This window comes from Stenella coeruleoalba, assembly GCF_951394435.1.
Source record: "Stenella coeruleoalba genome assembly, chromosome: 12".
Taxonomy (NCBI): Eukaryota; Metazoa; Chordata; class Mammalia; order Artiodactyla; family Delphinidae; genus Stenella; species Stenella coeruleoalba.
Window position 1 is genome coordinate 74455830 of NC_137158.1, and position 23987 is coordinate 74479816.

Consider the following 23987-nt stretch of genomic DNA (forward strand, 5'->3'; position numbering starts at 1 on the left):
AATGAAGTGCAGGGTCCCCTGCATTACTGATGACGGGGTAGATCTGCACGCCTTCTTGGAAAGCAGTTGGGCAATAGGCGTCAGAGACCTTAAACCATGTGTTACTTTGCTCGTGCCTAGTAATTCTACTTGGTGTAAATTCTGGAACGGTGAAAGGGCTTCATGCCAAACATATTTATATGCATAATAGCAAAAGAGAGGAATAAATAATGTGCAATAAATTAAGTAAATTATAGCCTCTCCACGGCAAAAAATATGTAGTTCTAACAGATGATGTTTACAAAGTTTATAATAAGAGGAAGAAATGCTCATGTTACAATATTATAGGAAAGAACCAGGATTTTAAATTATATCTGGAGAATGATCTCAACTGTACATCTGCAAACAAACAACAGCAACAGAAACTTATATATTAAAAGCATATGAGAAGGAAATACACCAAAATGTTACGTGGTTGATTTGATTTTTTTTTCCTCGTCATTTTTCTGTATCTCCTGTGTCTTCTCTAATGAATATGTATCTCCTTAACAGTGGAATACACATACGCATTATTTTCCCAAGAAGAGCTGGTGTTAAGGAGTTGCCCTCAACGTGTGGATGTCTGCATTGTCTGGTAAAGTGGGGTGGGGCAAAATCCCCCTGCTTGTGAGAAGGAACACGAAACAGAAGAACCTGCGGTGGTGGCTGCTCTGGCTGTCATGTGACTTTTCACTGCATCATGGTTTGGGTTCAGCTGCCTTTTTATATTTCCCCAGGAAAAGCAATAGTCTTTATCGTATTTCCCAAAGAGCCCATTCAAGGGAATAGAACACAGGAGATAAACCCCGAGCAGCATCACAGGTTGGCCAGCACCGGGCACGCAGCTGGACTCTGTGCAGGACAGCAGCCATGAGCCACGTGTGGCGATTTAAATTTATAATTAAATTAAGCAAATTAAGTAAAATTTAAAGTTCACTTCCTCAGTCACACTAGCCACGTTTCAAATGCCCAATAGCCACACATGGGCGGTAACTACTCTCTTAGAGCAGAACATTTCCATCACCACAGAAACTTCTACTGGTCCACCCTAATGGAGAAAATTAACGGGCTTTTCCTATATGCAAAGACGGCTCAACATCAATAAATTATCAAAGAAATGCACATTAACAGATGAAAGGGGAAAACTGAATCATCTCAGTAGATGCAAACAAAGTATTCGGGGAATTCAAGATTTATTCATACAAACATAAATACACCAAGAAGAGACTATGGGAAAATGGAAAGAAAAAAGAATTCATTTATAATAATAATAAAGACTACAAGGTGTCCAGGAATAATTTCAATAACATAGGCACCCACACCTTTGCAGAGAAAATTGCAAATTATTACTAAAGGAAATAAAGGACAACCTAAATACATCTAGATATATGCCATGTTCCTAAATGGAAAGACTCAGTATTATAAAGATGTCAATTCTCCATGAACTGATCTATAAATCTATAAATTCAAAGCAATTCTAATAAAATTTCCAGTAAGGATTTTTGTGGGACTTGACAACCTGATCTGAACATTTATCCAGAACAATTAAGGACCAGAGATAGCTAAGACAGTCCTGAAGAAAAAAGAAAAAATGAGAAAAGAGACTTGCCCTACCATTTATTCATTCATTCATTCAACAAATACTTATTGAACACCTACTATGTGCTATAGCTTTAGATGCTGGGAATATGATAGTTAACAAAAAGGTCACTGATCCCTGCCCTTGTAGAGCTTAATAACATTCCAAATGTCAAGACTTGCTCTAAAGCTGTAATGATGGAGATGGTGAGTACGGGCACAGGCGCAGACAAACAGAACAGAGAGCCCAGAAACAGAAACTTGACATGGAATGTGGTTTGATAGAGGAAAAGGACATCCACATGGAGGAAAAAATTCCTCACCACATACAAAAACCAATTATAGGTGGATTAAAGACCTAAAGTGAAATGTAAATTTTTTTAAATTTTAGAAGAAAATGTAGAAAGATATTTTGGTGACCTCGGGGTAGGGAAATATTTCTTATAAGATGTGGAAATGTTGATAAATTTGACTACATAAAAATTTACAACTTTTGTCCAACAGAAGTCCCTAGAGTTGAAATAAGCCACAGATTGGGAGAAGATATTTCCAAAGCATGTAACTGAAAAAGAATAATTATCCAGTATATATAAGAGACTGCTACACATCAATAGGACAAGACAGTACTTTAGAAGATGAGCAAAGAATATGAATAGGCAATTTACAGAAGAGGAAATGCAAAAAGCCAATAAACACCGAAAGATAGAAGTTAGGAAAATGCAAATTAAAACAACAAAATAACTACACAAGTCAGATTGGCAAAGAAAGGAACAAAATTAAAGAAAATAATATGGCCAAAGAAGAAGTCTAGGGCTTTCCTGGTGATGCAGTGGTTAAAACTCTGCCTGCCAATTCAGGGGACATGGGTTCGAGCCCTGGTCCAGGAAGATCCCACATGCCGCAGAGCAACTGAGCCCGTGTGCCACAACTACTGAGCCTGCACTCTAGAGCCCACAAGCCACAACTACTGAGCCCACGCGCTGCAACTACTGAAGCCTGTGCACCTAGATCCCGTGCTCTGCAACAAGAGATGCCACCGCAATGAGAAGTCCATGCACTGCAATGAAGAGTAGCTCCCGCTCACCGCAACTAGAGAAAGCTTGCGTGCAGCAACGAAGACCCAATGCAGCCAAAAAGTAATTAATTAATTAAAAAAAAACACACATGGTTTCATTTAAAAAAAAATGTCTACACACCACTGGTAAGAGTGTAAATTGATTCAACCACACAAGGCACGATAAAGCAAAAGTTGAGAATTGAAATACACGTGCCCACGGCCTTTGCAATTCCACTCTTCGAGGGAGAAGCTGTCTTGCACGTGAGCACAAAGAGACCTGTGTAAGAATAATCATTGCACAGAAAGTAGTTAGTAGTTGCCTGGCTGGCCTGGGACTGGAAATTAATGGTAAATGGGCATGGAGCCTTATTGGGATGATAGTGAAATGTTTGAAACCTGGATTGTGGAAATAGTTGCACAACTTGGTAAATTTACTAGCGGTCATTAAATTGTATACTTAAAGTGGATAAACTATATGGTATGCAAGTTACACTCGAATAAAGTTGTTTTAAAATTGTCATTGCAGCCTTATCTGCAATGAGTAAAAAATTGAAAACAGCCAATAATTTTACAAATTGATTGCTGTAGAGATTCACTTGAATACAATAAAATGATCCAAGTAAAAAAGCCAGAGCTACTTATATCAACATGAATAAACCTCCAAAATGAAAAATAATGGCTGAGGTAGTAAAAGCAACTTGCAAAACAATACACATAGTGCGAATGGTAACATTTACCTAAAAATTGAAAACACCCAGAACGATACTATGCAATCTTTATGAGTACATATAAATACAGTGGTGGCATAGAAATACACAGGAATGAAAAACACCAAATTCAAGATAGTATTGTCTCTGGAGAGCCAGCAATGGAGCTTCAACTGTATCAGCAATGTTTCATTTCTTTTTTTTTTTGCGGTACGTGGGCCTCTCACTGCTGTGGCCTCTCCCGTTGCGGAGCACAAGGCTCCGGACGCGCAGGCTCAGCGGCCATGGTTCACGGACCCAGCCGCTCCGCGGCATGTGGGATCCTCCCAGACTGGGGCACGAACCCATGTCCCCTGCATCGGCAGGCGGACTCTCAACCACTGCGCCACCAGGGAAGCCCCAACAATGTTTCATTTCTTTAAAACAAACACTGAAACAAACATGGCAAGATGTTACAGTTCAATTCAAGTGTTTCTCATAATAGTCTCTGCAATTTTCTGTATATTCAAACTAGTTTAATATGAATTTAAAATTACAATGTAAAAATATATTTTATTTGCCTTTCCTGATGTTCGCAATACCCACAGCTCTTACATCTTCCACTAACAAGGAGCTGTAACTGCCAGTGCGCAAGTGTAGTGAGCTTTACCTATATTCTGTAAACACTGTCCACTGTTTACTGGTTACTGACCTCAGGCCGGGCACTGCTAGATGGTTAAAGCTGGAGCACTGTCAAGCGCCTGGAGTCCAGGTCAATACAAGTTGTGTGCAACAGGGACACCTAATGGTCAGAGAAGGTACTTACCTGCGCTCTTGGGTCTGAAGGACTGGGTAGCCACAGGCCAACGCTACCAGCTGTATTTGGAGGCCTGTTCTTTCGGCAGCTAAGTAAAACAGAACAAAGGATTCCGGATTGGAGTGGATTACAGTTGGTCAGCTCCCTTCTCAGCCGAAGTAGATGAACATAAACTAATTCGGAGAATTTCGATTGTGCTTTTCCTCTCCTTCCAAGAGCTGAGCCAAGTCGTAAGTCCTGAAGAAGCTTTCTACTGGCATCCTTGACAACACCAAGGCAGCGTCTGGAGCCCTTTGAAAACAATGTCTCAAACCCACATGTGAAGTGAGCTCTGAGGGGAAGAAATGTTTCTGTAGTTGGGTAGGAAAGACTGCGTGGGGTAGGGACATGTACTTTTATCCATTTCAAAGCAAGCTGGTTAGTGGTGCTACATAAATGGGAAGTAGTTTTCAAAAATCATGGAGTGTCAGGGCCAGACAAGACCTTGGAGCTCATGGTACCAACTCCCCACAGACACTGGATGTCTTGAAATGTCTGAGAATGTACATGTGACCAAGAATAGAAGTAACTCAATAACACTAGTATTTCTAGCACTACATGGAGGACCAGTGACGGGTGTGTTCCCCCAGACAATACACTCGGATGCACCAGCCTTTCTCCTTCCACAGCCACTTATAAATCCTCTAAGTCTGCACAGTAACAGGCCACAAACAACACTGACGGCTTATTTGCTTTGACATTGAAATCATCACCAGCCTGAGCCTTTCAAAGTTACTAAAAATCAACATCTTCATTTGAAGGTCATTAAGTAATTAGTGCAGGGAGAGAGCTAAATTCATCAGTATAATAAAGGTTCTCCAGAGAAATAGGACCAGTAGGAGGGAGAGAAAGGGAGAGAAAGAGAGAGAGATTTATTACACAGAATCAGCTCCCACGATTATGGAGGTGGACAAGCCCCAAGATCTGTAGGGTGAGTCGGCAAGCTGGAGACACAAAAGAGCTGATGAGTTAGTCCCAGTCTGAGTCCACAGGCCTGAGGGGAGTAGTTCCTGTCCAGAGGCCAGTAAGCTTGAAACCCAGGAAGAGCCAATGTTTCAGTCAGAAGGCCGTCCAGCAGGAAGAGCTAGGGGGAGGGTCAGCCTTTTCATTCTTTCTGGGCCTTCGCCTGATTAGATGAAACCCACCCTTACTGGGGAGGGCAATCTGCTTTACTCAGCCTCCAATTCAAATATTACTCTCATCCAGAAGCATCCTCACAGACCTACCCAGAATACTATCTGACCAAACATCTGGGCACCCTGTGGCCCAGTCAAGTTGATACATAAATTAACCATCACAGTCAGTAAGAGTTAATCCCCTGGAGGATGAGGGTAGGAGCTGAGAGAGGCAAGTGCCCACCGCCCCACAGGTGCCCTGGCCAAGGGCCTGATTCCCTACAGCCCAGCTTCTTGTTGTTTTCTGTTCCTGGAAAATGGGTTGCCGGGCTTGTATCAAAACCCTCCTCTTGGGCTTCCCTGGTGGCGCAGTGGTTGAGAGTCCGCCTGCCGATGCGGGGGACACGGGTTCGTGCCCCGGTCCGGGAAGATCCCACATGCCGCGGAGCGGCTGGGCCCGTGAGCCATGGCCGCTGAGCCTGCGCGTCCGGAGCCTGTGCTCCGCGAAAGGAGAGGCCACAACAGTGAGAGGCCTGCATACCGCAAAAACAAAACAAAACAAAACAAAACAACCCTCCTCTTTCCCTTCTCCAGGACACATTCCAGTCATTGTGGATATTGGAGCAGAGGAGGGTGAAAGCCAATTCTTGTAGCATTTCTGGAGTCTTTTTACCTGGAAGTTTGCCTCAGGGGTCATGGATTTGTGAGGAGCTGGGGTGACCAGCTGTCTGGTTTGCCCAGGACTGAGGTGTTTCCTGGGGATGTGGGGCTTTCAGTGCTAAAACTGGAGCAGTCCTGGGCAACCTGGATGACTATCACCCAAGGAGCCCTGCCTTGCCTAAGGGGTTTCAAGTGGCTCCAGGTTCTTTGTCTCCTTTGGTTTAGGTACCTTGTCAACCTTGGACCCATAGAAGTGTCCCATGGTCTCGTGGTCAAGCGACTCCGAGCGGGGTCAGCTGCAACTTTGGACCCCAGATGTTTTCTTGGTGGTGCAATAGTGATGGATGTTTTGTGGCTGCTTCAAGTCACTGCTTGATGTGAAGCCCTTGATACTGTGATGGGGCAAAGCCCTGCCCACAGCCCACAGCCAGGCTCAGGTTCTTGCCAGCGGAGCGCCCACTCCCAGATGGGACTGGGCTGTGCCTGTCTCAGCTCCCAGACAGGCTGCCGCCACTTGCTTATCTGGGAAGCATGGGGCAGTCGGTTCCTTGCAGATGCAACTTTAACAGGAGCCCTGAGATGTTAGAAGCAGAAGGGACCCAGGATCTCTTATAGCCAAATATTTCTATGTGGTCCCTCCCCCACTGAGAGATGCAGGAAGATTCGGGATGTTACTCAGACCAGCTTTCTTTCTTTTCCTTTTCTTTTCACTTTGTAACAGCTTTAATGAGGTATAATACACAGGCCATACAATTCACCCATTTAAAGTATACAACTCAAGCTTTTTAGTACATTCACAGAGCTGTACAACCAACACCATGATCTAATTTAGAACATTCTCATCATCCTAAAAAGAAAGCCCATACCCTTAGTTATTATCCCCTTACTTCTCCCAACAGCACCCGTTCCCCAGCCCTAGGCAACCACTAATCTACTTTCCATCTCTATAGAAATATCTTTAGTTACATAACTCTTTCATGTGTACTGGAAAAAATGTAGCTAACATATCAACCCAGGACCTCACAGATACTGCTGCTTGGAAAATGCTAGATAAAAATGGGTACATGTACAGACACAAAAATAAACTCCAAATGGATTAAAGACCTAAATGTAAGACCGGATACTATAAAACTCTTACAGGAAAACATAGGCAGAACACTCTTTGACATAAATCGCAGCAATATCTTTTTCAATCCGTCTCCCAGAGTAATGAAAATAAAAACAAAAATAATGGGGCTTCCCTGCTGGCTCAGTGGTTAAGAGTCCGCCTGCCAATGCAGGGGACATGGGTTCAAGCCCTGGTCCGGGAAGATCCCACATGCCGCAGAACAACTGAGCCCGTGCGCCACAACTACTGAGCCTGTGCTCTAGAACCCGCGAGCCACAACTACTGAACCCATGTGCCACAACTACTGAAGTCCGGGAGCCTAGAGTTCATGCTCTACAACAAGAGAAGCCACCGCGATGAGAAGCCCGCGCACCGCAACAAAGAGTAGCCCCTGCTCACCACAACTAGAGAAAGCCTGCGCAGCAATGAAGACCCAACGCAGCCAAAAATAAATAAACAAACAAACAAGCAAAAATAAACCACTGGGACCGAATTAAACTCAAAAGCTTTTGCACAGCAAAGGAAACTGTAAACACAACGAAAAGACAACCCACAGAATGGGAGAAAATATTTGCAAACGACGCGACTGACAAGGGATTAATCTCCAAAATTTACAGACAGCTCATGCAGCTCAATATCAAAAAAAAAAAAAAAAATCAAAAAAATGGGCAGAAGACCTAAACAAACATTTCTCCAAAGAAGACATACAGATGGCCAAGAGGCACATGAAAAGATGCTCAACATCACTAATTATTAGAGAAATGCAAATCAAAGCTGCAATGAGATATCACCGCACACCAGTCAGAATGGCCATCATCAAAAAATCCACAAACAGTAAATGCTAGAGAGGGTGTGGAGAAACTGGAACCCTCCTCCACTGTTGGTGGGAATGTAAATTGGTACAACCACTGTGAAGAACAGTATGGAAGTTCCTTAAAAAACCAAAAAATGAGCTAACCTATGATCCAGCAATTCCACTCTTGGCATATATCCAGAGAAAAACATTGTTCGAAAGGAGACATGCACCCCAATGTTCATTGCAGCTCTATTTGCAATAGCCAAACATGGAAGCAACATAAATGTCCATTGACAGAGAAATGGATAAAGAAGATGTGGCACAGATATACAATGGAATGTTAGCCATAGAAAGAATGAAGTAATGCCACTTGCAGCGACATGGATGGACCTGGAGATTATCATACTAAGTGAAGTAAGTCAGACAGGGAAAGACAAATATCATATGATATCTCTTATATTCAGAATCTAAAAAAAAAAGAGAAAAGAAAAAACCAATACAAATGAACTTATTTACAAAACAGAAACAGACTCAGACTTAGAGAATGAACTTGCAGTTACCAGGAGGGAAGCGGCAGGGGGTGGAGAGGGTATAGTATAGATTGGGAGGTCTGGATTGACATATCCACACTGCTATATTTAAAATAAAATGCCTTTCCATGAAAAAGAAAAAGTATGAGAATAAAAAATAAGAGATTAAAAGAATGGGTAGGCAAATGTAAAATAGATAGCTAGTAGGAAGCAGCTGCATCGCACAGGGAGATCAGTTTGGTGCTTTGTGACCACCTAGAGGGGTGGGATAGGGAGGGTGGGACGCAGAGGGAGGGGATATGGGGCTATATGTGTACATATAGCTGATTCACTTTGTTATACAGCAGAAACTAACACAGCATTGTAAAGCAATTATACTCCAATAAGGATGTTAAAAAAAACAAATGGGTAGGTGTAAAATCAAGTAAGGAGAAATGCCAAGTAAACACTAGTACTGGTGCTCTGGTGAACGGACAGAAATGGGAAGCTGGTATTTTCTCGTGCCTTCTCCTTTGCTGCTGTCACTTTCTCCCTTCCCTGCTCCTCCCATTTTCCAGCTGTTCCTGGAGCACTTATTTAAGAAGCTGCCTGTGCCCCACGTTCCTTGTCTTTCCACCAAATCTCCAGGGCATTTCAGTGCCGGGCCTGAAATGAGAAGGGCTGCCACCTTCAGGAACTTCCCCCCCTCCACCCAAGGTGTCCACGAAGGGCCAGAGAAAAAGGCCCTGGACAGCAGAGCAGGGACTGGACGGGGGTCAGGAGAGCGGTCCAGCAGCCCAGCCACAAGGGGACCTACCTGGAAGAGTGGGCCCTGGGAACAGCCAGGACAGGGCCCTGTGCTCCACGGAAGGCCCGGCAGCCCTGCAGTCTCTCCACAGACCAGCCCCCACGTGCCCCTGAGCCTTAGATGGACCTACCTCATTCAGTGGGGACACACAGGGCAGGGGCCCCTCCTGCTGGACTCTGTGCGGGACAGAGAGGCGACGGGGTGAGGCTGGGACCCAGCTCACAAGACTCACAGTGAGAGCCGGTCCGCATCAGACCCTCCAGAATTAGTTCTTTTGGGAACACGTTTCTGTGCAGTTTTTGTTTTTCTTCTAAAGAGTTTTACTAAAATATAATTAACATACTACAAACCGCACATATTTAAAGTGTACAGTTGATGAATGTTGACATCTGTGTACACCCACGAAACCACCACTGCAATCAGGATGATGTATCCACGGCCCCCAGGTTTCCTCGTGCCCCTGGGTAACCCCTTCCTCCTCCTCCTCCCCACTCCCTTATCTCCAGGTAAAGTTGCATCTGCTTTCTGGCACTAGAAATCAGATTACATTTTCTAGCGTTCTACATAAATGCTATCATACATTATGTGCTCGTGTGAGATGGGCTTCTGTCACAGCCTCATTTGAGATCCATTCATGTTGCACATACCAGGAGTTCGTTCCTTTCCCCTGCTTAGTGGCATTCCATCACACGGTTATGCTACAAATTGTTTATCCAGTCACCTGGTGATGGGCATTCAGGTTGTTTCCAGTGTTTGTCTATGACAAATAAAAGCTGGTATAAAAATGTATATGGAAGTCTTCACATGGATATACACTTTCATGTCTCTGGGGTCAATACCTAGGAGTGAAGCGGCTGGATCACATAGCAGGTGAGTGTTTAACTTTTTTAAAAACTGCCAAACTGTTTTCCAAAGTGGTTGTACCATTTTATTGATGGTACATTCCACCAACAGTGACGCAGTTCCAGTTCCTCCACTTCCTTGCCAACACTCGACATGGTCTATCTTTTTTATTTTAGTCATTCTAATAGGTGTGTAGCGGTATCCCATTGTGGTTTTAATTTGCATTTTCCTAACGACTAACTATGTTGAGCATATTTTCATGTGCTTATTAGCCATCTATACATCTTCTTTGGTGACGTGTCTTATTCAGTATCTTTATTGGTCTGTTTGTTTTATTATTGAGTTTCAAGAGTTCTTTATATTGTCTGGACACAAGTTATTTAGCAGGTACATGTTTTGCAAATGTTTCCTCTCAGTCTATGGCTTATCTTTTCATTCTCTTAATAGCATCTTTCGAAGAGCAGTCCAATTTACCAATATTTTCTTTTATGGATCATGCTTTTGTACCTGAGAAATCTTTGTCTTAAAGGTCAAAAAGTTGTCTATGTGTTTTTGTAGACATGAAACTAGAAGTTTTATAGTCTTAGGTTTTACATGAAGGTCTGCGGCCCATTTTGACTTATTTTTGTATATGGCACGAGTTCAGAAAACAATCTGAGTTTGAGTTTTTGTTTTGATTTGGCTTGTACATGGACATTCAATTGCTCTAACACCATTTGTTTAAAAAACTATCCTTTCTCCACTGAATTGCCTTTGCACCTTTGTCAACAATCAGCTGTCCTAAACAGGGTTTCGTTTTGTTTTGTTTTCCGTTCTGTTCTCTGGAGCTGTTTGGAGCCTCCCTTAAATCGCAGGGGACGGCAGCCCCTGCACCAGGAGCAATTTGGTCTTTGCTACCTGCTGTCCAGCCCTCGTCAAGGCGCCCTCCGACCCCAGCTCTCCTCACTCCTTCAGTGAGAACAGCGCAGTTTTCCACATGACTGTCCGTCCCCGTGATGAAAGTGGTCAGTGACTTAAGCAAACTGCTGCAGCCACACGGTGGACCCCTAAGAAGCTCCCTCCCGCCTTCCCGAAGCTTCTGTCCACTCCTTATGGCCTCCAGGTCCCCAGAGGTTCCAGCAGACAGCCATGCTTTCTCCTTCGCAAAGAAGAGAACTATGGGTCCCTGCCCGGAAGGGTCCTGGGGCCGAAAGCTCCCCTGGGCCTTGAGCGAGCCTCCCAGGAAGGGAGTCCCTGGGAGTTTCCTTCCAGCTCCATCCTGATAGGAAAGCACCACGTCTGGTCCACCAGCCGCAATGGCTCCAGCACAGCCCTCACCTACAGCCCCCAAGAAGGAGGCCCAAGCCACTGGAGTCCATGGGCACCACAGGCCCTGGCTGTGCTCCCAGACTCTGTAATGAGCTGACCCATCAGAACCAATACAAAGTCGTGTGGCTCAGCTCCCAGCGAGGAAAGAGCAGGTGTGGAAGACACGGGGGACGAAGCGGGGCTGCAGGCGGCAGCCATCCGGTGAGATGCACGCTGGGAATCTCCTCGGGGGCTTCTGGAAAGGGGTTAAAAGCCGGAGACTATGAGTGACGTGGTCCAGCGAGTCCAAAGGAAAACTGCCTCTCCATATGAGATATGAGGCTGAGCTCCGACCAGGGTGTGAGCCCTGAGGGCAGGGGCCACGCGGTCAGGTCCCGGGGCGGAAGCGCTAGGGAACCCTTCTTGGCACTGCAGCTCCTGAACCACTCTTGGTAAACAAGCAAAGGGAAATTTCCCCAGGGCCCCAGGCAGGGACTTGCCAACAAATCAAAGGTCAGCAGAGCCACAAATCAACTGTATTTGCACCAAATAGTTTGTGAAGAGTTATTTGAAAAATGCCTTGGCCAGAAAAATTCCCTGGAGCTGAATCAACTCAAAGAACAGAAACAGAGAATGGGAAACGTGCATCTTCCTCCTCTCCCAGGCGAGCAGCTGAACAGTGAGAGCTGCCCCCTCTCCCCCGCAATAGCACGATCCCAGATGTAAGTGTTCGTGGCCCCGGGTGCCGAAAGGTCTTCATGCGACAGCCACTGCGGCCCGCAGACATAGAGCTTGGGCGGGGCCTGCCCAGATCCTTCAACCTTCCCGGGATCCAGGGCCTGCACGAGACGCTCTGGCAGTGGAACCAGCACGAGGCTCTGCTCACCTGGACTGTGATGTCACTGACGTCAGCCAGGTGTGACCCGGGCCCTAGCCCCTGAGGACCCTCTTTCAGTTAAATATGCACGCGTGTATGGAAAGAGATCTGGAAGGACCTACACCTTGGTGTTATCAGATGTCAATTCAAGATGCCTGAATTGTCTGAATCTTTGATAATGAATGTGTACTTTTATTATTTTTTTAAAGGCAGCATTGTTTAGCAAGAAATTGTTTTCTTGTTACCACAGTTATTAGCTATAGAAGATTTAGAAAACTACAGAGACCAAAAAGGGGAGAGGGCCACCTGTGATCGTAATCCCCCCACCCAGATATATTCTCTTGAACTTCTAGTAAATTTCCTTTGGTTCTTTTCTATAAATATGCATTTTTTACACAAAAAAGAGAGATCATATGGTACATTCTTTTTATAAGCTACTTTTCTACTTCATAATGTGTGCTCCACATTTTCTATGTCATCCACATCCTCCTACGATACCATTTCAGTGGCTTACAGTATTCTATTAAATGGATGTCCCATGCTTCATTTAATTCGTTCCTTCCACTGAGGTTTTCAATCAACAGACACATCTCTCTAAGCCACTGCAGGCAAATTGTCATAGTGCTGTTCTACAAATAGGCCTACCATATGCAGACATACAGTAGAATTGCATTTTCCTGCCCCTGGGGAGTTAGGTGTCCTCATATCACTTGTTTTGGCCAATGAAACAAGAGCAGTGATGAGCCTGGGAGGAGCTTTAAGCGTCTGTGCCCATTTGAGAGCGGTCTGTGCACGCACAGCCCCAGCCAACCTACAACGGACACAGAGCACAGTGGGGAAACGAGCTCTGGGGTCTTAGCCATTGGGATTAGGGACCGTTTTGTTTCTGTAACGTAACCTCTCTGGCCTCGACTGCCTGGCCTCAGGGCTGATGGAGAGACAAGGTTAAAGACAGAGTCCCAACCCTCCAAGTGTGTGTGGTCTTGTTGGGGACGTCCAGCCTGAATGCAAGGAAAGAGTTCAATGATGAGCCGCCAATCACCATTCAGAGCCAGGACGCCGTGGAGCAGACGGGAGACGTCCAGCCCCTGAAAGGACAGCAGGACGCCATCTGAGCAGAAGGTGCTGGGATGGCCGGGCAGGCTTTGTGGAGGAAGCATGAAGGCTGGGGAGGTTTGAGGGCAGGGGTGGGGGGCAGGAGGTCAAGGGCGGTGGGAGAGCAAAGGTGTCGTGATCGAGCACAACACGGCGCCCAGAGGACTGCTGAGCAGGGGATTTTGTGTGAAGCAGAGGTTCTGAGCAAATGGGGGCTAAAAACAGTCAGAGAAAGAGAAAAGGGCCTGTTTGGGAGAAATCACTGCTGCAAGGAGAGACGTTCCCATTTTTCCTTTGGAGAAAAAATGCCTCCATAACCTGCCTCATCAAGAATGGCATGGGTGAATCTGAACTTCGGAGGTTTAATAGGGCTTGTTGAAGTCAAGCATGCCCTTGATTTGAAGACAAGAGTAAGGTGACTTCAGATAGTCAAAACTATTGTGGTTTTCAAATCCTATTTGAGTGATCTCTCCCCACAGCTACAGGTGCTGACCACACTTTCCATCTTATCAGTCAGCCAGTGTCAGTCAGTCAGTCAGCCTGTCAGTGTCTCTCAGTATCAGTCAATCCACCAATCACTGTCTGTCAGTCAGCCAGTCCGCGTCTGTCAGTCAGTCAGCTAGTCAGTAAGTACAGCATTCAGCTGGTTTCTGAGCGCCGTGCCCATTTGCCTCTATCTACCCAGCACCTTTCCTGTTTCTGTCATGGGGATAGGTATGTCATTCCTCCACGAGGACACACAGGTGATGTTGTTTCCCCAGGAATTCAGAACAAAGTAATTCCCCAGCTGGGTCAGGCCCTCAGCCCCTCATTTTCAGCCTGGCTGCCAGCTGCTAGGCTGAGCGGCCGTGATCCCAAGGCCTCCTGAGGGCATCAGCTCAGAAGTGACTGAAAGGGACCCAGGTCACCTTAGACTCTGGGGAGGCACTTCCTCCCCTGCAGGGGTTTTGGAGGCTTCCCACCTAAGTGCTCATCTGGCCGCAGTCCCAGGACTGGCAAGATGAACACAATGATACCTCGGGTGCCGTAGCAGCAGGGCCTCCCAACTTCCTCCCACAGAAAGCTCTGCCGTCTGCTGTCTGTGGATGTGACTAAGGGGGAAGTGAATAAACACAGCAGCTCCTTTCTCGGGTGCAGCCAGTGTTGGGGGTGGAGGAGGGTGGGGACGTCCTAAGTCCTGGTGCACAGGGACCTTCCCCAGTGATAGACCCCCTGTGTTCCCCATTTCTTGTTTGTAGAAAAAGCTTTAGTCTCCTAGGCCTTCCCTGAGTTCCAAAGAACAGGCCCAAGCAGTTAATGATTAGAGAAATAAAAAAGCAGAAACAAAGGAAAAGCAGTGAAGCAAAAAAGTAATAATAACCTAAATAATAGTCCAGCCATAAAAGAATCACAAGACTCCGAGTTTCTCCTTGAGGGCGATAGATAAACTTCTGACTCACATTTTTAGTTGTTTTTACAGAAGCCAGGACCCCACCAAGTGAAGACTGCTGACCACAAACACGTAGACCCTAGACTGGTTGGACCAGAAGGTTGATGACTGAGATTACTGAAACATCACACTGTTACCTCACCACTAACCAATCAAAACACTGTCCATGTACTGTGCAACCCTCAGCCCTGATTTTGCCTTTTAAAACCCTTGCCTGAAAGCCATTGGGGAGTTCAGGTCTTCTGAGCACCAGCTGCCCATTCTCCTTGCCTGGCTCCATGCAATAAATGCTGTACTTTCCTTCCCCACAGCCCAGTGTCAGTAGATTGGCTTTGCTGTGCATGGGGCATTTGTTTTGTCTGCCTGGACACTGTACCCGCTTCTTTGAGGGAACCACTCACCATCCCCAACTCCCCACAAAGTACCTGGGTTCAGGTGTGAGCTGATAATCAGTGTGCACCTAAGACCCAGTGAACCAATGGTAGAACCTCACAGCAACTGGTTGGGATGGACACGTGATCCAAGCCAGGCCAATCAGAATTCTTCCCAGGATTTTTCTGAGGCTGCCTCCTGAGTCCTTTAGCTAGAAGGCTATGTGCCTGTCTGCCAACAGAATGGCTTTCACAGTGCAGGGAAAATCTTAAGGGAGAGAATGATCGCACATATAGAAGAAAACAGATGAGAGAGTCCTGACAGGGTTCGAGCCCCTAAATTCAGTCAACCCCACAGCTGCCCCCATCCTGGCCTCCCGCCATTTGGTTTGTGAGCCTTGCTTGTAAAAAACCACCTTGCCCGACACAAATGAGCATGCCTGCTGCCCTGTTAGAGCCCCCCCTGCGTACATCTGGTACTCACTTGGAAGTGGCCAATCCAGTGTGCAGTTTGCCAATCCCCCCGACTTCCCCTCTTCAGTCTCTTGCATCAGAGGCGGGCACTTAGAGGGCACTCGTTTCAATGCTCAGTTGCCAATGTCTTGAAATTCTTTATCACTTTTGAACAAGGCGCCCTGCTATTTGACTTTACATAGGGCCCCACGAATTACCTTTGCACAGGGTCCTGGCTCCACGCGTTCCCTCATGGTGGGATCTGCGATTCCACTTCGTCGCTCCAGTTCCCAGGGCCCCCTCCCCCATCACCCACTCCTTAATAACCCTTCCACTCACCCCCTCCCCTATGCCCTTCTCTCCCACCGGAGGCTTTTTTCCCAGAGGCAGCGAGCCATACCCGTGCCAGCTGGGAGTTGTCTATTTGCTCCCCATCTGAGCTCTGTAAAATCCTGAGAGCAGGGATTCACTTGACCTGGAACAATGCCGACAACAGGAGTGGCTTCTCTTGCTTCTAGCCCTCAACCCCCAACATTCTGCAACTGTGTCTCAAACCACCTTCCAGAGGCCTCTGAGAAAGCTACACCACATAGCAAACAACAGTCCAGCACGGGGAGCCTCAGATCTGAGTGACGGAGGACTCTGCCTGTGTCCTCGGGTACAGCCTGCTGAACGTCCAGCAAAGGCACGTCCTTGCCTCGGGCTTCGATGCTTCTCCTGGAAAAGGTGAATTCCAGCCCTCTCCCCGCCTCCCCCAAGGGGGGAATAACACTGAATAAAGCAGCTATAACCTCAGCCTTCACACCCACAATATTTAACATGAGAAAATCGCCTTGGGGGGGGAGAAGCCAACACAAGGGAAACTGACATACAATTTGACAATGGAGAGTCCAGGTGTGGGTAAAAGTGATTTATTTTTGGAGCACAGTAATAGTTATGCAACTAGGAACATTTCATTCACCCCCATCCCATTCATGTTTTGTGTCACAAAGACATACCAAGACTTTGGAAAGAATTCCAAAGGGGATTACATTGAAATGTGCTGTTTCTTCACTTGTTTTTGTGCTCGTCTTAATCACAGTGCACCAAATAAAATAGCTTTACAGCTTACTCAAACTCAAACTTGTCCTCAAAGGAAGCAGTTTAAACATTTCTAACTGTAAATCAGCAATGCAATGATTCCAAGTCAGGACACAGACCCAAGAGACAAAAGCAGCTCTAACATAAAGCCTGTCTTGTCAAAAGAAAAAAAAAAACCACACCACCATGAGGGGAATCCAGTTTGCCTAGAAAGAGTGGGTCTTCTTCAGGACTGCAGTCCCAAAATATTAAGATACAATTGTGGGTGTTGTCTTTGGGAAAAAAAGAGGTGAGGAAGAGATCTGACCTAAGCCGCACTAAGAATCTGGTTTAAAAAGATGAAAGGGCTCACAGGGGACACAAGGTCTCTGTATCTCCAAAGGAAACATTTACCCCACTGAAGGGGCCAGGAGCAGATTCTCCGGGGGGCGCACTGGGCTGCGCCAGCCATGCCCATAGGGAGCGCTCGCCAGTCTGCAGGAGGCTTGCCTGGGGTGGGAGCTGGTTTTCCACTGGGAGGTACCTCACACTCTCCTCATGAACAAACCAGCCAAGATCTGTGAGCTGGACTCATAACCCTGAGTGAATGGGTGGACGCCACCCAGAGATGCCACGGCCCCGGAGGACTCAGGGCCCGCGTCCTGGCAGCACTGTCTCATCTCTTGTCCTTTGCAAATGAGTGGGTCCCTTCCCCCCAAAATTCAAAGCAGTAGTTAGCTAGGAGAAACAGCCATGGTTGAAGGTGGCGAGAAACCTCCATGACCAAGGCTCACCCCAGCTCTGACCAACCCCCCAGAGGTTTCTGAGCAAAAGTCCTGACTCACAGGGCTTGGGCTCAGCTGTGAGGGGTAGCTCAGAAGGCTTGGCCAGTATAGGGCCTGGGCTGGAAACTGCCGTGATGGACGGCTGAAAAACAGGGACGCTTAGCCCTGAGTCAAGGGGCGTGTGTGTGTGTGCCGTGTGCCTGTGTGTGTGGTGTGCGTGTGTGAAGGGTGTGAGGGCCCCGGCCAGATGCCCCTGCCACACCCCCACAGACCAGCACAGCCACGTAATCTCAGAGTGACAAGTGGAGCCCACACGTGGAGGCTAGAACTGGGTTCCCCTCAAGAGGTTAGAAAGAGCTCATGTGAAAACCTCCTGATGCCAACATCTGCACCAGCCAACTGACTACCTATTTCAAGCGTGATCTGATGTAATGAAATTCAAGGCCAGTCACCAGTTTTCCACCTTTGGCCATGGCTGCCAAGGGCATACAGGCCCACCCGTGGCCAACAAAGGAGAGTTTCCCACTTAGCCTGATTATGTGGGGTGTGTCTCTCTTCCGCTCTATTTCGGGTGTCACCCACTAAATTGATCTTGGGACCCACCTGTGGCTCCCAGTTGCAGCTGGACCAAACAGCCCTGGAGTGTTCTGGACAAACCCTTGGAGCCCTAGTGGGCTTTTGCAGTCTTCAAGCACAAGAAACCACTCCCTCTATGGAAGGCAACCTTATTCTGCAGAACATGGACCTCCAGCAGCAGCCCCTGTGTGGTCAGGGAAGGTCACCAAGTGCCACCGTGGGCACCGCAGAGGGTGAGGAAGCTGGCCTCCTCCAGGGGACGGACCATCTTTAAAGGAAAGGGGGCTCCACCGGGTGGGCCAGCCCAGATGCAGGCTGACCACGGCCACCAGCCCGGTGGGGTCGCAAGGCAAGACTGGGACAGCACATGTGGTAGCCTCGATGAGCTCTCAGGGCTTCCCCACGGGCGCACCGGACCTCTGGAATCTCTGGATAAGGAGGATGAGCCTGGCGATGTCGGAGAGCTCGGGGAACAGGGCCATGACGCTGTCCACCTGGTGGGCCGGGAAGGTGCTGCAGAGCACGGTGCGTGCCCTGGCACGCGAGTCCACCTCGGGGGCGGCAGCCTGGGGCACGGACCCCGAAGCCCCCCCGAGGTCGTCTTCATCCCAGCGCGACCCCGCCCAGGCCGAGCGGCCCGGGAGCCAGTCGGCCCCTAGAGGAAGGGCCCACGGGTCGGCGGGCTGCCGGCGCGGGGGGCGCCGGTCACTCTGCGGGGCGCCGGGGCGGTATCCGCCCCGTAGGCCCGGCGGGCTCCGGGGGCTCTGGAGGCCGGGCAGCACTGGCGGGGACGGCGCGGTCCCGGACGCCCCCCAGTCGGGACAGGGCGGCCTGGGCGCGCGGCCGCTGCCGGGGCCCCGAGGGGGCGCGCAGAGGGGCCCCGGGTCGTCGCTGAGGACGAGCCGCGAGAAAACGCCTCCGAGAGTCGCCACGTCGGCCGCCCGCGCGCTCCCCCGCTGCGCCTCCTCGCCGCCCGCGCCCCGCCAGGCCAGCGTTTGCGCGCGGAGCTCATCCGCCACAGCCAGCTGCGCGTGGTGCGGCCTCTCCGGGTGGTAGAACTTGCACTTGATGCCGTAGGTGCATTTCTTGCCTGGAAGGGGCGGGGCAGGGGGAGAGGGCTCCTGGTGAGAGACCTTGGGTGGGGAGGCCCGGTGTAGTCCGGGCAGTGCCCGCCCTGCGCGGCCTTTCTCGTTGGAGATTCCTCCGGGAAGGCCCCCGGGCCTGCTGCAGACTTGTCAGGTTTAGGGCGGGACGAGGTGGGGAGAAGTGCCCTGGGGCGCAGACAGGACGAATGAGGGTGCGGCACCCTACTCCTCGTGGTATTTTCCACTGGACACGGTACCCCAGTGTTACCCACCCAGCGCAGGGGGACTGTTGTCTGGAAGTTCCCATGACCAGGGACTGAGACCAAATCTCTGGATCCAATGACCTTCAGCCTCCACTTCCCCAGAGACACTGGATCCGGCCAACCTAGTGGCGGGGGGGTGGGGGGTGGGGGGTGGGGGGTGGGTGGGGTGGGGTGTTGGGAGTGGGTGCTCATGACATAGGATTGTGCCTCCAGTGCTGACTCAGTTTACCCTATTGTCCACATCCCTTGTACTAATCATTGCCCTTCCCTTACATACTGTTTTAACAGAGGTGATCAAATAATTTATCATCCAAACCAGGGCCCTTCTGACAGTGGAAGGGAACAGGATGGGCCACCTCAACGTGTGTGTGTGTGTGTGTGTGTGTGTGTGTGTGAGATCACCTTAATTCTAACAAGAAATGACTCTGAGTATCACTTACAGCATCTTAAACTTCTATAGGCACAAAAAACGAGACATTAAATAACTTGCCCAAAGCAAGCTAATGAAAGAGCTGGCTAGAAAGCTAGTGTCCCTGGAGGGCTCTGGGAGAGAATCCTTAATTCTTGATGGATCGCACCAACCAGAGTCCCTAAGGGTAGGTAGGGGTTTAGGTGAGACTGTGGGGCAGGATGTGGGCACAAGGTGCCAGGGGAGGGACTGAGAAAGGAGAGCGTGGGGTGCACACAGCATCCCTGCTCCCTGGATATGACTTTGCTCTGTGTGTGGCCCCTTCATCCAGCCCTCACAAACTGCATGCAACAGGGGTCCAGGATGGCAGTTCACCATTACAATAATCCTGTCTGGAACCTGCCGTCCAGAGAGGGTAAGTTACCTCCCCAGCGTCACACAGCTGATTAAGGGCAGAAGCCGGGCTAGAACCCAGGCTGCGGACCACCCAGCCAGCGCTTCTGACCTGAACAGGGCTCACAAGGCGTGGGGCGCTACCCACCATAGGGGCAGTGTTGCCAGGACGGCTCTGGGGGCTTTGGCTTCCTGCTCAGGAAGTTGCTCAGGGTGGGTCCCCGACGGCCCAGGGGGTCATCAGGAGGCATGAACCTGGAAGACAAGCACAGGGGAGTGACTGCGAGGCCCACAGAGACCCGCCGCGGGCAGCACCAGGGCTCTTGCCGTCCAGGACTCTTTCTCCCACCCAGGGGTTGTCACAGCGTGTTAGAGCAGCACAGCCTTCCTCAACACTGACCCGCACAGAGCACAGCGCTGACAGATCCCAGGACAGCAGCCCCTGGGCCTTGTCCAAGTTTTTCTCCTGCTGAGTCAGCAATGCCAGAATCACTTAGCAACTCCTGGAAACATGCAGGCTCCGGGCTTCACACCAGACCTGCTTAATCAGAACCTCAAGTTGTTCAGGAATCTGCATTTTAACAACTTCCCAGATCATTTTTATCCACTAAAGTTGAAGCATAACTGCACTAGGGCCTAGTCTGAAAGCGACTCTAAGCTGCATTCCAATGTCCTCAACAGAAGGCTGGAGACCTCCGGGGGACCCGGGGGACTCTCTGGTCCTGGGAGCTCCATTTCTCCTGTGTTGCCCCCACAGCTCTGGGCCTCTCAGGTTGGGGATGAAAATTAACAGAGTTCAAAACGCCAGCTGGTGGGTCAGCGAAGAAGCGGATCCGGGGGCTGCCTGCACACAGGTGCGGCGGCACACGCAGCCCCAGGGCTCAGCGCAGGCTCCCCCCTCCTCTGCAAACCATGGGCGGGGGTCACTTTGTCACTCTCTGACACCACCCTGCCCCCCGCCTGCCCCTTCCCTTCCCTGGCTTTGGTCTGAGGAGGAAGGGAATGCATCCTCGATGCCCGCAGCTCAAAAGGGAAAACAACGTTCCTCAGAAGGGAAACTCCCTGGTTCAGCACGATCCACTTTTCCTACGAACATACTGTCGTTCCCAGGAGGCGCTTCCAGGTCACACAGAGGTTCCACTGGAGAGGGAGTGGATTCTGATCGGGGGCTTGTAGCTACGGGCTGCTTTCCCCCTTAGTGTCAAGGGTCACGCTGGGGTCCCACCGTGCAGACCACATCCCCCAGGCCGGCCCCCAGCTGGGTGATCCCTGGTCCCGGGTAGCCTGCGTGGCTCAGATCCCAGCTACACAGCCGGCTTCTCAGAGTTGGGCCCTGACCAAGAATCCAGGGAGCCACCCAGTGCAGTTATTAAAAGTTCCCAAAGGCGTCACCTCCTGCTCTTTCCCGGGCCTCACAGCCGGGAGCTGGGCCAGGAGGGCCCTATGGACGTGCCCTGGGCACGGGGCGAGCGTCCTTGCCCACAGGCAGGCGGCAGGCTCTGCCCTCTGGCAGTCGGGGGACCTTCGGGCAGGCCCTGAGCAGAGGCCAGTGTGTCAAGAGGACTTGGCCTGGACCCCAGGCTGTCACCAGGTCAGAGGCGGCCACGATCCACCAGAACTCAGTGAGGATTTTCGGGATCCGATGGTGCCAGCCTTGCCAGCTTCCTCCGGGCCTGAGCCAGAGAGAGGAAGCCTCCAGCCTCCTGAACGTGGAAGTGACCGTGGGGGCTACTGCGGAGCAGCTGCTGTGACCGTCCGCCCTGGGGCGTAGGAGGGTACCTCTGCCTCCTTGGCTGTGGGTACGCCCTGGAGGCACATGTCCTGGCCTGGCCTGAGAATAACCGCTACCACCAGGGGTACATACAGTCCTCTCTGGTCCTCACGACCGTCTCAGAGGTAAGTGTGACTAATCCAAGGGCAGATGATTCAAGGTGAAGAACATTCAGCCCAGGGAGGTTGAGAGCTTTCCTCACCACACACAGCCAGTAAGTGGCAGAACCTCAGTTTGAAACCTCATCTGCTGCTTCCAGAGCCCTAGCCCTTTCCACCACACACACAGCCCCGCAGGCTCCAGGTCAGGAGCTGGTCTGCCGTGTGCAGGTGGCCTGATATAGCGGCCACGTGGCCTCTGTCTCCCCATCTTCCCTACCCAAGGGCTGCAGCCATTTACACTCACTCACTCAGTAATCTACAACTAGTCACTGGGTGCCCATGATGCGCCAGGCTGGCTGGAGCTGTGGCACATAAGACACATATAGTCCCTGCCCTCACGGAGTTGGGGAGCTTGTCCCAAACCACATTCCTACAAGCCAGTGAGAGAGCCCAGAATGAGGACCGAGCTACCATGCCTGGAACAGAAATCGGAATGGGAGTGACGTCCCAGCCTGCTGTGCCCTCCCATCCTGTCCCACCCTGTGGCCACGCCCACCTTGCCAGGCTCTTCAGCATGCCCCAGGACACCTGCAGTGGACCAGCCATCACACCCTGCCCACCTCAGCCCGGTCTAGGGGCTCACCCAGCACCTGCTAACTGGTCTGTGCTTTGTGGACCAGCCATCACACCCTGCCCACCTCAGCTCCGTCTAGGGGCTCACCCAGCACTTGCTAACTGGTCTGTGCTTTGTGGACCAGCCATCACACCCTGCCCACCTCAGCCCCGTCTAGGGACTCACCCAGCACCTGCTAACTGGTCACCCAGCACCTGCTAACTGGTCTGTGCTTTGTGACCCTGACTTCGTCCTCCCTTCGCTGTAGCTGGTTGGTCCAGGGGGGACCTGACCCAGGAGAAACACCCTAGGGGACAGATGAACCAACCAGATTCTCTTGAAAGTGTCAACCAAGACGTATTAAGACAGAGACGGTTCCAAGATCTTTACAGCCCCGAAGAAAAGGTGATGGTGCCCACTCCCATCCGGAATTCAAAACTTTGAAAAAAACAGAAGCATAAAAGAAGTGAAAGGGAGTGCAACAAAGTTCAGATTCACCCCATGATGACAGTTCCAGTGCTCTTATTTGAAATGTTAAATTCTTCAAAAATAAAAAAAAAAGAACGGTCCCCCCAAGGCCATGCGTCAGGCAACTGGGTGCTGGCTCAGCTGGATGTGGGCGTGGGAACAGAAAGGTCACAGGACACTTGGGACAAGACAGCCCCGTGGGGGAAATCTGGTCACGAAAGAGAGGAGGCAGAGAGGGCCAACAGAGAGATGTACGGCGGGGAAGGGGCGCGGGCGGCCCGGGGCAGGGGGTTCTGAGCCCGTGACTAAGCCCCGCGGGGGCCCTTGTCACCGCCCCGCCCCCTACCCGCCCCGGGACCCCACGGGCCACACGCACCGGTCGTTGACGAAGGAGAACATGAGCAGCCTCTGCTCGATGAACCACTTCCACTCGGGGTTCTCGCTCTGCAGGTCGCGGTAGTTGTCGTTGGAGACGATGACCCCGTCCTGCTCGTAGGCCACCTTCACGATGTAGCGGTCGTCGTAGCAGACCACGCGCTTGCCGCTCACCTTGCGGGACGGCGTGTACACCAGCACCGCCTGCCTCTCCAGCTCCTCCAGCACGTGCTGCTCTGGGGGCCACAGGGCGGGGACCGCATGAGGCGCTTTCTCGGAGGGGCTCTCCACCCCCAGAGCCGTCCTAAACTCCGGAGCGGCTCCGGCAGCTCAGGGCTCCTCTCTGATCAGCTCGCCCCTCCCACCCGTCCCCGCCTCCCTCCCCCTACTCCCCCTTCCCCTAGACCCCTCCCCCCTCTCCCCCCTCGCCCTCTCCCCTATGGCCCAGCCTAGCAGGCGAAGAGCAGGGAGGTCTCGAGAGGAATTTGCCAGCAGCCTGAGGTCAAGTGGGCTTTTGGCTTCTGTCCTGCCTGCGTCGTGACG

The 23987-nt window shown here is 50.3% G+C and overlaps 1 protein-coding gene across 1 annotated transcript in view; it reads right to left on the bottom strand.

The window, feature by feature from the left end:
• Positions 1–18258: 18258 nt before the first annotated feature.
• Positions 18259–23987, bottom strand: part of ZC3H12D (zinc finger CCCH-type containing 12D) — a 33327-nt gene continuing 27598 nt past the window's right edge. The window contains exons 4-6 of the mRNA XM_079939712.1: positions 23446–23680; positions 20265–20371; positions 18259–19056 (exon numbers count right to left, since the gene is read on the bottom strand). Of these exons, the coding sequence (XP_079795838.1) occupies positions 18356–19056; positions 20265–20371; positions 23446–23680 (1043 nt within the window). The 3' untranslated portion in view covers positions 18259–18355. The remainder of the gene's footprint in view (positions 19057–20264; positions 20372–23445; positions 23681–23987) is intronic.